Source organism: Haliotis asinina, chromosome 14 (assembly GCF_037392515.1).
Source record: "Haliotis asinina isolate JCU_RB_2024 chromosome 14, JCU_Hal_asi_v2, whole genome shotgun sequence".
NCBI lineage: Eukaryota > Metazoa > Mollusca > Gastropoda > Lepetellida > Haliotidae > Haliotis > Haliotis asinina.
The window spans coordinates 5,704,453-5,721,031 of NC_090293.1; the positions used below are offsets into that span (position 1 = coordinate 5,704,453).

At 43.4% G+C, this 16,579-nt stretch overlaps 1 protein-coding gene across 1 annotated transcript; it reads left to right on the plus strand.

Moving 5' to 3' along the window:
- The first annotated feature begins 12,210 nt into the window (after positions 1-12,210).
- Positions 12,211-13,080, plus strand: LOC137262037 (uncharacterized). The gene has a single exon (XM_067799829.1). It carries the CDS (start codon positions 12,211-12,213, stop codon positions 13,078-13,080), a length of 870 nt encoding a protein of 289 aa, XP_067655930.1.
- Positions 13,081-16,579: the final 3,499 nt, after the last annotated feature.

A 16,579-nucleotide genomic window follows, 5' to 3' on the forward strand; every position in this document is an offset into this window, starting at 1 on the left:
ATGTACATACCAAGGAGAGAGTATTCTAAGTAGGAGAACTTGTTCCTTATCCTTTTCTCTTTGAATAAAATACGTTAAAAACAACTGTGTTTATCAATAGGCTTGATTTCGGATGTTGTAGCCTAAGTTTTAATGTTTTCCAACTTTTAAACTGATAATGTTATGGTGATAGCTAAGTGTTAATTATCCTAGTAAGATAGGGGAGTTCTAAAATGTCCAACACACTATCTTATCCCGTTGGTTGGATACGAAGTAAATGGGTTTATCGTGAGTAATTTATTCTCGCAAATGTCAGCGAGATAACTGCCATAAAACCCAGATGTATTCCATGGTTAATATTTATGTTTGTCCTTTTCTTATAAGTGTTTAAGATAAGAGCTGTTGTTGATTCAGTTATGTTTACAGTAATGCCAGAAACTATATATACAAAAATCAATTTAGAAGAATGATCATTTATTGCACGATTATACTTATAAACAGTCACACATGTGACGTCTAACAACTCTTTACGTTTCATAGCTGGTTTAAACAAACTTTACGACTAGATTTTCCAAAGCCTGTATTTTTCACCCCGTTGCATGCAGTAATTAAGACATTATGAGTTACAATAAGTCTTATGTAAAATTGGCTGTGACAAAACGTATCAGAAATCCCCTCAGAACCAGAAGGAGAAATTTTCAAGAATTTTTATTTAGCAAAATCAAAGGCAAGATACAAAAGATTACAATAGAGGTTACATGTTCAATGCAACTGAGTTAAGTCTGAAGTAATGGGTCACAAATATGATGTCAACTCAAGGAAGTCTTGGTGTGAGAGTGAGAAACAGTTATGCTGTATGGAACACAGCGAGCGGTCAGGCAGAAGTTATGTAGGCAAGCTTTGACGGAGGCAGGCATATATATATGTACTCCAGTTAATTTTGTGTGTGTGTGTGTGTGTATCCGTGTCGTCAACACGACAACCAGCCATTTATGTAAAGTCACCAATTCAAGACTAACTGTACGACGCTCGCCATTAATGTAGAATATTCTAGTAGTTTCACGGAAGTACGCTCTACTAACAAGAACATAAACTTAAAGGGAGTGCTATGTTAAAGGCCTTAAAATACTAATAGCACTGAACATTTATGATACGAAATGTGGAGGACGGGATCCTGGTGGTTGAGGGCAACTGGGCCTTTAACCATGTTCTGTTTGCCTAACACACCACTTCGACACTTACTTCACCTAGACGGGTGGGTGAATGGACCCGATTAAACCAATCGGCTGGTCATGCCAAGCCCTGTGCATGGATTTTATACAACCGCACAGAATGTTTATTTGGAATTGTTGAACTTATAATTAAATTTTTGATGTGTTCATTAAAATTCTGGCAATCTGATTGGTTAACTGGGAACATTTCTTTTGGTTTCATTTCCCAATGAATCTAAAAAAGTAAGCCACGCCCACCGAACTGGACTACTTTCGGACCTGCGGAATGTCGGGGAATACCTTTACACAGCGAGGGAATTCCCTTGCACTCGGGTACCTTAATGAACTTTGGGTAAACATTGAAGTGATACATTGTGGTTAACATAAACAAACAACTCAAAATTATACGTGAACGTTAATAAAGTGTTTTTTTAATAAAAAAAGTGTTTGTCATAATACATTATTTGACTGGTTACTGTGGTTACCACGTGCAGTCAGCGAACAGTCGCCTGCAACTTGTCTTGTTTGCATTCCAACAAGATGGCCGATTCCAAGTACGGAAGTTTTGATCTGGGGAATTTTGAGTCGATTTTCGAAGATCAATCTACCGGAAACGTTGCAACTCTTAGCATGGATAACTTTGATTTTCCGGATGATTTAGACCTGGAAGAAATTGAAAGAGATAAGAGCATCAACCAGATCTACAAATACATCGGCAAATCACAAGATGAAGGATTCATACCGTTTGCACAACGGTTTTTAGTTTCATACCTCAATGCAAGGAAAGAAATACACAGTCAAACCTTAAATGGTCTTGGCATACCTATTCATAGAACAAGATTTGACTTGACTTTGATATGTTTATCATGAACTTTGTCTAGAGTCCTATGCCAAGAAGGCGGTGGCTCATGGGCCAATCTGGTAGAATCATTAATCTCTTAATTTTTCTGCTGGAGTATATCACCTGGGTACCCTTGGTGATGCAAGCTGGAGATCCGCTTGCTTTTAGCATCGGGTGATGAACAAATGTGTCTTAATCATGGAATACCAAACACCCCCCCAAAATACAAAACGTCCACTCGATGATGTTGGAGAACAGCGACCATGTGCTTCTACTGATCATTGGCCACGATTTTTGATAATGGAAACTCCGGATAAGACTCCTTTAAAACTTAATCCTTTTGCGATATCTAAAGGTATCAGCGGAAGAGCTAGAGAGGTACAAAACATCAAACGCTTGCGTTCAGGATCCATTCTAATTGCAAGTAACAGAAAACAGCAAGCTACCAACCTTTTATCTACGGATATATTTGTTGGAGTTCCTGTGATAGTCTCTGCCCATAAAACACTAAATACCAGTAACGGTATAATCAGAGACAGGGATCGACTGTTGGCTGACATGTCTAACTTAGACATTGCTTCTGAAATTAAAGATCAGGGAGTAATATTTGTCAAGCGGTTTACTACCCGAAGTAATAATGAAAGCATTCAGACCAATACCTACTAAACCATGGTTACCCAGCCATGTAGGAATCTCTGGTAATACATTGGCTGACCTTGCTGCTAAAGCAGCACTCAACAAATCTGTGACACCACTTCTTATTCCTTACAGTGATTCCAAAGCCACCATTCGATCTTATATCCTTGATCTGACGCAAAAGAAGTGGGACACCCAAGTGGGTATTAATAAATTACATGAGATAAACCCTTACATTGGTTATACCCACTTGGGTTGTCAGTCCAGATTTGAAGAGGTCATCCTACGGCGATGTCGTATTGGTCATACGATGTATACACAAGCATACCAGTTGAAAGGTGAAGATCCTCCGTTTTGCATCCCTTGTGATGAGAGAACCACGCTCAAGCATATCCTGCTTGACTGTGTTGAATTCTCCATCATAAGGGATAAATATTTCAATGTAAAAACACTTTCGGATCTTTTTAACACAGTAAATACTCATTTAATTATTGGATTTTTAAAGGAAATTGATTTCCTTGTTGAATTGTAATTGATATGTTTTTAATTATTGGTAGCATAGATTAGGAACATTGATTATTAGTGGCTGCACCCTCAAAGGGGGTTGAAGTATTGCAAAATTATTGTCCTTCTGAGAGGGTACTAAGTCCCAAAACTTTCAAAGTAAATTTACACTTGCCAGGATTTTTAAGCGTAGTATTTGAGTTTTTTAAATTTTGGCTAAAATTTCTTACAGTCTCCAGCGGCTGAAAGGATGGTGTAAATCCAACTAGGGTCCATGCAGGTAGCAAAGGTACTGTAAATCCCCATGGTCCCTAGTGTGGTGATCTACCTTCTGTTGTTGGCGATCTATAGCCTGTTTGTATACTGTATTGTTCATATAACGACATCAGTTTTAACTTTCTACACTAGTTTTAATGCTAATTGTGATATTCTAGTTGTTTTACTGTCCTTCGTTCTATAATGTACACATGGTCCTTTTCATTGTTGAATGTTCTCGTCACGCTATGACTGAAATATTGCTGATGTGATGTTAAATATTACCTCACTCACTCACTCGTGGCCTAAGTAGTCAGAGGAAGGGAAAATAAGATATTTTATATCAAAAAAGAAACTTCACAAAATGTAGGCACCCGTGGCGAGCCACCTCCTAGTGGCGGGTGTTGGGTAACGCTAAGTGCTCGCCAACACCCCCGTGTGGATCCGGGGGCATATTTGATCCACCAACCTGTTAGCCGTGGATTGCGGTCCTGTGTTGGTGGAGGAAGGGATCCTGGTGGTTGAGGGCAATAGGGACCTGTAACCGTGTTCCTGTTGCTCAACACACCACTTTGGCCCACCTTCACCTAGACGGGTGGCCCGATTCTATCAATCGGCAGGTCACGCCATGCCTTGAGCATGGATGATTATACTTCAGTGTATATACTGATTTTTCTTGTGGTTAGTATGGAAACCACCAAGGTGTTACTGTACCACAGTTTTGCCTACAGTCCTATGCCAGAAGGCGGTGGCTCGTGGGCCAGTCTGGCATTAATGACCTCCGGGTTCTGTTTGTCATCAGGTAATTGTCTAGGGCCGGACCAGTCGGACCTTTTACTCTGTTTGACTATTTTAGCTGCCTGCTTCCTTTTGCTGGAGTATAGCATCCTTGTAGTCCTGGTTTGGTAGTTGGCTTTTGCTGCAATTCCGTCCATGTTGACAGTCCATGGTGGGTGGGGAGCAAGGGTGTCGAATATATTTTTCATTATGGCTACCCAACTACCTACTGGCTGCAGATCAAAAACAAAAGGAAGGCACATTCATAGTGACGCTGCAACATCGTCTGATGAGGAATCCATAAATAGTTTTGATTCTTGGCCACGATCTCTTGTTGTTGAAGGAAGTGATGGTGCACCCCTCAAAGTTAATCCTTTCGTTATTTCAAAATCAGTTGAAGGCATTTGTGGAACTGTTAAAAAAATTACACGTCTCCGGTCCGGTTGTCTTCTAGTTGAATGTGCACGGAGGCAAGTCTCAAAATCTTCTCAAGGCTCATCATTTTGCCAACACTGAGATTGTCGTATCAATCCACAAGACACTAAATTCATGCAGAGGCATTGTACGTGATCGTGCAATGTGCCTCTCAGATATGTCTGAAGAAGAGATTATGGCAGAAATTAAATCTCAAGGAGTAATGTCTGTAAAACGGTTTACAAGGAGAGAGGGTGACAAAACCATAAAAACAAACACCTACCTTTCACTTTAGCCCTTACAAAGATTCCATCTTCTGCTAAAGCAGGATATTTAAACATCGGTGTGGATGTGTACATACTAAATCCACTCCGTTGTTTCAAATGCCAACAATTTGGTCATGGTGCAAGATCTTGCTAAAACACCCAGGTATGCTTCCGGTGTAGTAAAAACCATGAAGGCACAGACTGCACTGATACCATCAAGTGCGCAAATTGTAAGGGTGAGCACATGAACTCTTCAAAGCCATGTCCTTCTTTTGTGAGATAGACAAAAATTCTGAAAGCCAAACATACTAATGACATTTCCTTTGCTGGTGCAAGGAAACTTGTTGATAATGAATTATCTGCTTCATCCACCACTCTCACCTATTCTGCTGCTGTCTCCTCCTCCCCACTCAAAGTTGATTCTGGTTGTCAAACTGCTATAAACTGGACCTCGGATGACCATGTTATTTTATACCAAGTCATTGCTGAACATACTATTATGTCACCAGCATCATCACAAACTACTCTAACAACAAATCCTTTACCACTACCTAATGTGACGTCTGAGCACAACAATCATCATGAACCTGAAGGGAAAACAATGTCAAAAGAAGAACAGAAACAACATAGACGAAAGGAAGCCAGGGTCCTTAAACATACTGAGGCGCCTTTACCATTAAAAGTGCCTGTAGAGGTTCAAAACACCTATGAACGCTAGCTATGGAGACGAGCCCTTCACAGTCATCTAAACTTAAAGGGACTTCGTCTCGTGCAAGCTCTCCTATTGAGCCCCCATGAGTTCCTCTCGGAATGTTATCCAGTGGAATTACAGAGGCCTTAGAAACAATTTTAATGATCTTCAACTATTATCACAAGATTTTAAACCATCAGCTTTTAGTTAACAAGAGACATACCTGAAAAGTATAGTTTTGACTTGCGTCAGTAAAATTCAGTTCATTCCTTTTCACCCCCAGGTGATAAAGCCACTGGTGGCGCCTCTATTTTGGTGAGGCAGGGTCTTATTCATAGCCCTGTTCCCCTTAAAAACAATCTTCAGGCTATTGCTGTACGGATTTCTTTACAAATAACTTTCACGCTTTGTTCCTTGTACATTTCACCATCTTCAGCTGTTCAGCAGTCTGATCTTCAGGACCTATATAACCAGCTTCCCAAATCCTGTATTTTCATGGGTGATCTTTACGGACATAACCCTTTATGTGGAAGTACTGATACTAATACTAAAGGGAAAGTACTTGAAAACTTCATATCTAATAACAGCATATTTAATGATGGATCAGCCCCTTATTTACATCCTGGTACAGGAACGTATTCTGCACCCGCCTGCAACAAGGTGGAATTTTAGTGAGGCCAACTGGCCATTTTTTCGGACACTGTGCACTGAAAACTTGAAAACTTACGTTTTTGTCAATACTCTGGATCCGATCCAGGTATTCTCTGATAAACTGAATAATATAGCTAATGAAACTATACCTAAGCAACTCCACACGTTTGTAAACCATGGTTTCATGATGAATGTAAACAGGCCAGAAAGAGTAGGAAGAAGGCTGAGAAATATTTTCGGCGGCATCCTACAGTCCATAATTTAGACAAAGTTAAAATTCTAAATGCGAAGCCTCAACGCGCCTTCAAGCAGAATAAAGCGTCAATCTTGGCGACATTATGTTTCCAAGATAAATTCCCGCACACCAATTTCAAAAGTTTGGAATATGATTCAACGTATAAAGGGCAAAGGTTCTAAATCTACTGTCCACCATCTGAAGGATGGTGACGAAATGGTGCCATTGCCAATAAGCTTGGTGAAACTCTCGCCAAACATTCGTCATCATCAAATTACGTCCCTTAGTTTCAGAAATACCACAAACAGCAAGGGAAGGAAACAATCAATCAAAGGACCTCGGATGACCATGTTATTAATCAATCAGACAATGGTGAAGATTATAATGAATTATTTTCATTACATGAGCTATATACAGTCCTTGAGCAAGCTCATGATACAGCAACAGGGGCTGATGATCTTCATTATCAACTCTTGAAACATTTCCCCGAATCATACCTGGAAACACTGCTTAATATATTTGATATGATATGGACTACAGGGAATTTTCCAAATTCATGGCGTAATGCCATTGTAGTTCCCATACCAAATCTTGTAACAAATATTCAATGTGGTTTCAGGAAAAATCGCAGTACCATTGACCATTTGGTACGTCTAGAATCCTTTGTTAAAATGCTATAGTAAATATACAACATACAGTATAGATATTCTTTGATTTAGAGGAAGCATACGATACCACTTGACTTGACGCTGTCTGACTATTAGAATTAGGATCAGGTTGTCCCACAAGGCAATATTTTATCTGTCACATTGCTTAGTATTAAGATCAACAGGCTATCGAAGGTTTCAAACGATTCCATTGACAGATCACTTTTTGTGGATGATTTTAATATTTCTTGTCGTGGTAAAAATATGCATACTATTGAACGGCAACTACATGTGTTTAAATGAAATAAACAGATGGTGTCTTGAAAACGGCAAAAACTAATTGTATACACTTTTGTAGAAAATATAAGCCACATGAAGACCCTGAACTACCTTTAAATGGCTCTCCCATCAAAGTTGTAAAGGAGGCCAAGTTCTTGGGGTAAATTTCCGATTCTCATTTAACCTTCTTACCACACATTAAATCCCTTAAAGCTAAATGCCTAAGGGCACGAGATTTGTTAAAAGTTGTTTCCAACTGAAAGTGGGGAGGGGATCAAACTACCCTCGTACACCTTTATCGCTCACCGATCCGTTCCAAACATGATTATGGCTTCATCGTATATAGTGGAGCCTGCAAAAGCAACCCTAACCTTCTTGATTCTGTCCACCACCAAGGTTTACAACTTCGTCTTGGATCTTTCCGAACGTCACCTTTTGACAGTCTTTACGTTGAGGCCGATGAACCATCTCTTACACACTGTCGTATGAAATATTCATTCTAATGAATCTAACCCTGCCTATAACTGCGTGTTTAATCCGCTTTATGAGGATTTTTATAAGGAAAAGTCTTCTCTTGTTCCGCCTCTATCGCACAGAATTAAACCATTTATTTCTTCTGCCGGCATTGAGCTGGAAAACATAGCTCCTTCCCGTCTTCATTCTTCTCCTCCTTGGCAGTTGGTTAGGCCACAAGTTGACCTAACATTAACTTCATTTAAAAAATCAGAAACAAAATTACTTACAATATAAACAAGAATATCATCAATTAAAAAATAAAAATAACAATTACAAATCGTTATTCACAGACGGGTCCAAGTACGGTGGCGCAGTAGCTGGTGCCACTGTCATAGGATCTAGGACAATATCTACTAGAATACCAGATAACAGCTCTATATTTACAGCAGAAGCAAATGCCATATTACCAGCTCTTTCATATATTCAAAGACACCCTAAACGTAAACAATATATAATCTATTCAGACCCCCTTTCTTGCCTTCAGGCTATTAAAAATATTTCTTGTAAACATCCATTTTTAATTGAAATTATTGAATTGTATAATGATCTTGCTACTGGCCAATACAACATCGTCTTCTGTTGGTTACCCTGTCACGTAGGCATTTCTGGGAACACACTGGCTGACCTTGTTGCTAAGGCAGCACTCAACAAATCTGTGACACCACTTCGTATTCCATACACTGATTATAAAGCTATCATTAGGTCTTACATCCGTGATCTGATGCAGAAGAAGCGGGACACTCAAGTAGGTGTCAACAAATTACATGAAATAAAACCCTACATTGGTTACACCTACTTGGGTTGTCAATCCAGATTTGAAGTGGTCATCATGCGACGATGTCGTATTGTCCACACACGATATACACATGAATCTTTGCTGAAAGGTGAAGAGCCTCCATCTTGTATCCCTTGTGATGAAAGAATCACAGTCAAACATGTTTTGCTTGACTGTGTTGAATATTCCATCACAAGGGATAACTATTTTCAATCAAGAATTATGAAGGATCTTTTTGGAAATGTTAGTTGTCATTTAATCATTGCGTTTTTAAAAGAATTAGACCTGTTACATGACTTGTAAATAGATAATTTTTTACATACTTATCAGGTAAGAAAGCCAACAATGCCCACGTGAGTGGCGCTTACTCAATTTCTCTCATAACACAGTCTACAAAAAGTAGAGACGCGAGGTCAACATACGGGCGGTAGGTCACCCAGGTCACGAGATGACCTGGACACGCCATTTCCCTTACTAGAGACGAGCGAGTCAAGACGTGTTGCTTGGCCGCTCTACTGGATTCTAGTTAAGTGTGTGCTTTGTTTATTGCATTTTTCTATATTTCTCTCTCTCTCTCTCTCTCTCTCTCTACTATCATCATTCTAGTCGCTTTTAGGTGTTTTTCGTTATCTGCGACTAGCTGATTTTTTCTTTCTTGCCAGCAGTTTGTGGGTCGTCGGCCGTCGTCCCACTTGCACGTGCTTCACGGGTGTCCCGATTGTGTCTCGGTTCACGCTTGTGTGGCTCGTGCACTCGGACCCTTGTCGGGCTTCCGCGTTACTCGCTGGCGGATAGGCGGATTGGCGGATAGGCGAACCCTTCGCCCGAGCGGACCTTTCGTTAGGGGTTCCTTAACTATCGTTCACCTGCGCCTTTGTGCGCAGTAGCGGAGGTCAGGCGGACCCTCCGCCTAGGCGGACCCTTCGCTAGGAGATTCTTCTGTCGTTCCCCTCAACCCCTGTGTGGTGTAGAGGAGCATTGGCGGACCTTTCGCCTTGACGGAGAGGCGGAGGACAGGCGAACCTTCCGCCTGGTCGGACCTTTCGCTTGTGACGTGCCTAGGAGTTTACTCTGCCGTCACCCCTCGGCAGCGTACCCTGTCGTGCGTTCCACCATGGTATTCGCCTCCTTCTGCACTCAGTGCGGCACTAGGAAGTCGGCTAAGTGGGATCCTCACACATTGTGTAGGCTTTGCAAGAGTCCCTGCGCTGCGGATAACACTTGTGCAGAGTGTGAGGTCCTCTCTGAGCGGGACTTTCGTCAGTACCTGGCAGTACTTAGGAAGAGCGAGAGGGAGTCTCATCGGAAGAAGGCAGCGCCTTCCGCAGGTTCGCCAGTGTCTTCGGCGTCATCTAGACAATCGGTGCCTCGCTCTCCCATCCGCCCTCCTTCTCCCTCCGCATCAGAGGAGTTAGTTATTCACGAGGAGGCGGAGGAGTTCGACTCTCAGTCAGGAATGGAGTCGGACCCCATCAGGACTATGCCAGAGGGGAGCGATACTCGCTCCCGTTCCGTCTCTCCCTCTCGGCCCCTCCTGAGGGAGGACGTAGCCGTATCACCGGAGGGGAGGAAGGAGAAGAAGAGAAGGAAGGAGAAAAAAGCGAAGAAGTCTCGTAACAGGGAGCAGGTTCGCTCAGAGAGGCTTCTCCTTTCCGTTAAAGGGTTAGTGGAGTCCATCCTTGATCAACGCCTTGGTCCGCCCACATCGGCTCGTTCCGCGGAACCCTCCTCTCCGCTCCGCCTCTGGAGGCGGACGCCTGTTCACTCCCCGAGGCGCTCTCCTTCTCCCAGGTCCTCCCCCTCTAGGGAGTTCATTAACACAAGAGACCCTCCACTTATTCCTATCCTCCCGGAGGAGGTGGGGGATGACAGCGACCCTGTCCTCCCAGAGCCTAACCCTCCAGTCTCTGACTCTGCGTCTAGACTGGAGGCAATTGCGGAATACACCGGTGTGGTATTGGCGGAGGTGGACGATCAACCTTCTGCCGCTTCTAGGGCGAGAGGCGAGTCTTTCTGCCCTGAAGACTGTGTTCTCTCCCCTCGGAAAGTCCTCCCTCCGCACCGCTTCCTTGAAGCAGCCGCTAAGGAACTGAAGCAGGCTGTTGCCACCGCCGGACCAGGTCGCCTTACCCCTCAGCTCCTCCTCTCAGACAAACAGAGGATCAGGCTTCCAGTGGCGAACTCGCCCATTCCTTTAGATCCTCCCTCCTTGGATCCCGATATCTCTCGTGTTGCTTCTGCTGGGGTACCCCACAAGGTGTCGGACAATCACCTTATCCATTTGGACAAGGAGGCCAGATCCATTGTGGGGCTGAGCAACTATGTTGCTCACGCCTGCCAAGCTATGGCCACTTTCGCCAAGGAGGCAGGGATGGAACAGGGTGAGGAACCTCTGTATAGGGCATTTGGAGCGGTAGCTGGCGGAGTGGCACAAGTCACCCTGTCGGCTGCTAGGATTTCAGCTGCCATTACCAACCTCAGACGGGAAGGCTTCCTGGGGCGCACTAATCTCCCTCCGGAGATTAGGGACTCCCTCCGTCACGCCTCAGTGTCGGCAGACACCTTGTTCGCGGGGGAAATCCCAGAAGCTCTCCGCACTCGCCATGAGATCCAGCAGCAGGACCTAACCAATCGGATCATGACGGGTGGCGGACCCTCAGCAGGCTCCACCCCCTGCAAGCGTCAGGGAGGTCCTCCAGCAGACCAATCCACTCCTAGGAAGCGGACAGGGAAGGTGGACTTTCGGTTCGGAGGTCGTGGCCGAGGACCCACGAACCAGTCCAACCAGCCCAGCCAGGCTAACCAGGGATTCCAAGCCCCCAGCAAGGGCACTCCGCGGAAGCGGAACAAGGGCAAGTGGACGTCCAAGAAGAAGTGACTCTTGGTGCCCGCCAATCCTTCCGCCACCTATCATTCCTCCATTCGACGGACCCGTTGGCAGCCGCTTGAGCCTCTTTGTCCCAAACTGGCGTCAGCTAGGACTAGACCCATTCGTGTGTCGGATCCTGGAGCGTGGCTTCCGCATCCCGATCTCCTCTCCGCCCCCTCTAACCTGCTCTCCGGTGGAACGTCCGATGGACTCGGTCAGGTTCCAACTCACCTTAGAGCAGGTGGAGTCTCTAGTCTCGAAGGGGGCAGTTCAGGAAATCCCCCTCCAGGATCTGACTCCCGGGTTCTATTCCCCCGTTTTTGTCAGGCCCAAACGCAACTCGGGGAAATGGCGGCTGATTCACGACTTGAAGGAGTTCAACTCCTCCTACCTCGAACAGCCGCCATATTTTCGACTCTTGACTGTTCCATCAGCCATGCGGTTACTGGAGCCCTCGGACTACATGGTGTCCCTCGACCTCCAGGATGCGTAGCTGCACATCCCCATTCACTTGGCGGATCGCAGGTACCTCTGTTTCGTCCTGGGGGGCAGGCACTTTCAGTGGAATGTCCTCCCGTTCGGGATTTCCTCTGCCCCATGGCTGTTCACTCGTGTGACCCAACCCATCGTCCAGTTCCTCCACGAACTCCAGGTCCAATTCCTTATGTACCTGGACGATGGGTTCGCTCACAACCCTTCGCCCTCCATTCTCAAGGCGCAACGGGACCTCGTCATCCACCTCCTTCGACGCCTAGGGTGGCTAGTGAACCTGGAGAAGTCGGACCTGGTACCAACCACCTCTCTCCAATACCTAGGTGCCATACTGGATACAGTAGCCTTCAAGGCTTTTGTACCCAAGGAGCGGATGACCAGGCTAGCGCCCCTGATGACTCGGGCACTATCAGAGCCCCTGTCCCTCAGGCAGTGGCAGCGGATATTGGGCCTCCTGACGTCAGCCCAGGACCTAACCATAAGGGGGAGGCTGATGCTCCGACCTCTTCAGGTGTTCCTCAACGAGCACGTCAGGGAGACCCACTGTCTTCACCCAATAAGTCTCCCACCTCACCTCAGACACTTCCTCACCTGGTGGCAAGTGGACGACAACGTCCTCAAAGGAGTTCCCCTAAGGACACCTCTCCCGACCAGTCACCTTTTCGTGGACGCCTCCACCCAAGGATGGGGCGCTCACTTGGGGTCGGACCAGACGGCAGGTACCTGGTCGGCAACCCAGCAGGACCGGCACATCAATGTGCTGGAGTTGGACGCCGTACGACTTGCCATCCTCCATTGGTCCGTTCCCCTCAGGCACCAGACCTTACTGGTCCACACGGACAGCTCAGTCGCAGCCTGGACGATCAACCGTCAAGGCTCCACCAGAGCCACTCCTCTCCTAGACCTGACCCTCCGCCTGTTCGAACTGGTAGACAGGCTCTGCCTGAGCATCTGTGCAGTTCACATTCCAGGAGCCAAGAACGTCCTGGCACAAGCCACTGCGCCACCGTCCTTTGACCCATCTGTAAATAAGGATTTATAATTGTTATATTTATGTTTCAATTGATTATATTCTTGTTTATACTGTAATGCATTCGTTTCTGATTTTTTAGATGTAGTTCATGTTAGGTCGACCTGAGGCCTAACCTCATGCCAAGGAGGAGAAGAAAGAAGTCGGAAAGGAGCTATATTTTCCAACTCAGTGCCGGAAGCAGCAAGAAATGGCTTGATTCTGAGACCAAGAGGCGGAACAAGAGAAGATTTCCTATTGTATAAATCCTGATACAGAGGATTGAAAACACAGTTATAGGCAGAGTTTGACTCATTTGAATATAGTTTTGTTACATACTGTAAAGCTAATTTTATACGGCGCTGTTCAAGAGATGGTTGATCAGCCTCGACATACAGACTGTCAACAGGTGAAGTTCGAAAAGAGCCAAGACAAAGTCTGAGACCTTGATGATGGAATGAATCTAATAGTTGTAAGTTGCTTTTGCAGGCTCCACCATAGACGATGGAGCCATAATCAAGTTTAGAACGCACGAGTGATCGATATAGATGGAGAACGGTAGGTTGATCCCCTCCCCATTTAGAATTTGAAACCACTTTCAACAAGTCAAGTACTTTTAGGCATTTAGTTTTAAGTGACTTAATATGCGGTAAAAACGTTAAGTGTGAGTCAAAAATGAGGCCCAAGACTTAGCTTCCTTCACAACTTTAATTGGTGTGCCATCTAGAGATAGTTCAGGGTCTTTATGTGGTTTGTATTTACAAAATATATATGACAAAAATGTATGCAATTAGTTTTCGATTTAGAAAATTTAAAGCCGTTTTCAAGACACCATTTATTTACCTTGTTTAAACACAACTGCAGTTGCCGTTCAATGGTATGCATATTTTTACCACGACAAGAAATATTAAAATCATCCACAAATAACGATCCATCAATTGAACTGTTTTAAACGTTTGATAAATCTTTATACTAAAAAGTGTGACAGACAAAATACTGCCTTGTAGAACACCCTGATCCTGATTATAATGATCAGACAGGGTAGAACCCACGCGAACTTGAAATTGTCTGTTATTTAAACATTTGGCTATGAATTCAGGCAGACGACCTCGTAAACAGAAATCATGCAAATCTCTTAAAATTCCATCTTTCCAGGTTGTGTCATATGCTTTTCTAGATAAAAAAGATAGAAACAGCATGTTGTTTATGAATTAGTGCGTTTTTAACAAATGATTCCAAACGCACTAAGTGGTCGACTGTACTTCTGTTTTTTACGGAAACCACATTGTATGTCTGTTATGAGATTATTTGTTTCCAAGTACCAAACAAGTCGATTATTTATCATGCGTTCCATGGTCTTGCAAACACAGCTAGTTAATGAAATCGGACGATAATTGGATGGATCCGTATGAACACGTCCATGTTTAGGTATTGGTTCTACTATAACGTCACGCCATGAAGAAGGAACTTTCCCAGAAGTCCAAATATCATCGAAATAAATAAGAGCGTTTCTAAACAGGATTCTGGTAAGTGCTTGAAGAGTTGATAATGTATGTTATCAGCTCCTGTAGCAGTGTCATGAGCTTGGTCAAGAGCAGTATGGACTTCATGAATAGAAAACGTTTCATTATAATCTTCCCCATTATCTGAATTGAAATTAATAGTTTTCTTGTTGTTTTTGACATTGCTCAAATTTAGGTACATAATTAGGAGAGGAAGAATGTTTAGCGAGAGTTTCGCCCATTTTATTCGCAATATCTGATTTATCCGTAAGTAATTGATCTCCATGTTTAAGATGATGGACACTAGATTTAGTACTTTTACCTTTAATTTTCTGGACCATGTTCCATACCTTGGACATGGGTGTCTAAGAATTTAGTTTCGATACAAAATTTTGCCAAGATTGGCATTTAAAATTTTGAATTTATTTAAATTATGCATCATAGGATGGCAACGGAAATAATGTTCTGCTTTTTTCCTTGGCTTTCTAGCTTGTTTGCAGTCATCGTTGAACCATGGTTTTCGAATATGTGGAACTGCAGAGGACTTTGATATACACTCATCAACTATGGAGTTCAGTTCATCAGAAAAGCATTTAATAGCATCAGGAACGTCAATAAAACGTTCAGGTTTAAGTTTTTCAGCACACAGTGTTTCATATAAAGCCCACTTACCCTTTTTAAAATTATCTTTCATGATGGAGGAACATCAGATGGAGTTACGGACTTTAGTGTAGTAGGAAAATGGTCACTTCCACAGAGGTCATCGTGGGCTGACCATTTGAGTTCATTTAGTAGTTCTGAGTTTGTGAGTGACAAGTCGAGAGCAGAATATGGTCCTGTACCAGGGTGTAAAAGTGTGCTGGAACCATTATTATAAATACATAAATGATTGTCAGAACAAAATTCCTCCAACAATTTACCTTCAGTGTTTGTAGTTACAGTACCCCAGAGTGGGTTGTGCCCATTTAAATCTCCCATTATAATACAGGGCTTCGGGAGTTGGTCATATAGAGTTTGAAGATCAGTTTTGGCAAACGTCGAAGACAGCGAAATATGGAGAGAGCATAGCGTAAACGCTACATGTAAAGTAAATCTCACTGCAACAGACAGCATATTAGTATTAAGTGAAACAGGGCTTTGAATGACGTTTTGCCTGACTAGAATGGATGATGCGCCAGTGGCCCTATCACCCGGAGGCGAAAAACAATGATATGCATTAAAATGACGAAGGTCAAATGTATCAAGCAATGCGCCCTAGAATGGACGTTTTCAGAAACGACCATGTCTTCAAGAGACCTGTATTTATTGAACAACTGAATTTTGTTTTGTGACCCTTTAGGAGCTCTGCTACTTTGTTGTTTTGAAGCATCAGGCTTTGGCTTTGGTTTACCTTTCACCGTTTGTTGACTATCAGCTGTCGATTGAAACTTTGTGACTGAGATGATGATTTGTGATCGGAAGAATACTTTGAGATACTAGGAAGTGATTCCTCAGTCTGTGATGATATAGCAGGGTGCAAAAGTTGTGGAGAATCGCAATTTATCCAAGTCAAGGTAGTTTGGCAGTCGGTGGTTGATGTTGTTTTAGAGCTAGACCCCGATGATGTTTTTGCTACTGTAGCATAATTTTCTGTAAGATGAGATCTCTTTACCCGCGTTTTGGCTTCGGAAAATGATATATTGTGAACAAATTTTATTTTGTTGATCTCCATTTGCTCTTTCCAAATAGGACACTGTTTAGAAAATGAAGAATGGTCGCCTGAGCAGTTGGTGCATTTTTTTTAAAATCACTGTCACAATCTTCTGTTGTGTGTGTCTTCTCACCACAGTGAGCACACAGTGACTTGGGTCAATTCAGACTTTCCACAACTTCTATACCCTGCTATATCATCACAGATGCTACCGACAGGTGACAGACAACAAATTGCTAAACCTACACCGAAACCTAAGCCTGGTGCTTCAAAACAACAAAGTGGCAGAGCCCCAAAAGGGTCACAAAATAGACTTCTGTTATTCAACAAAAATGGATCT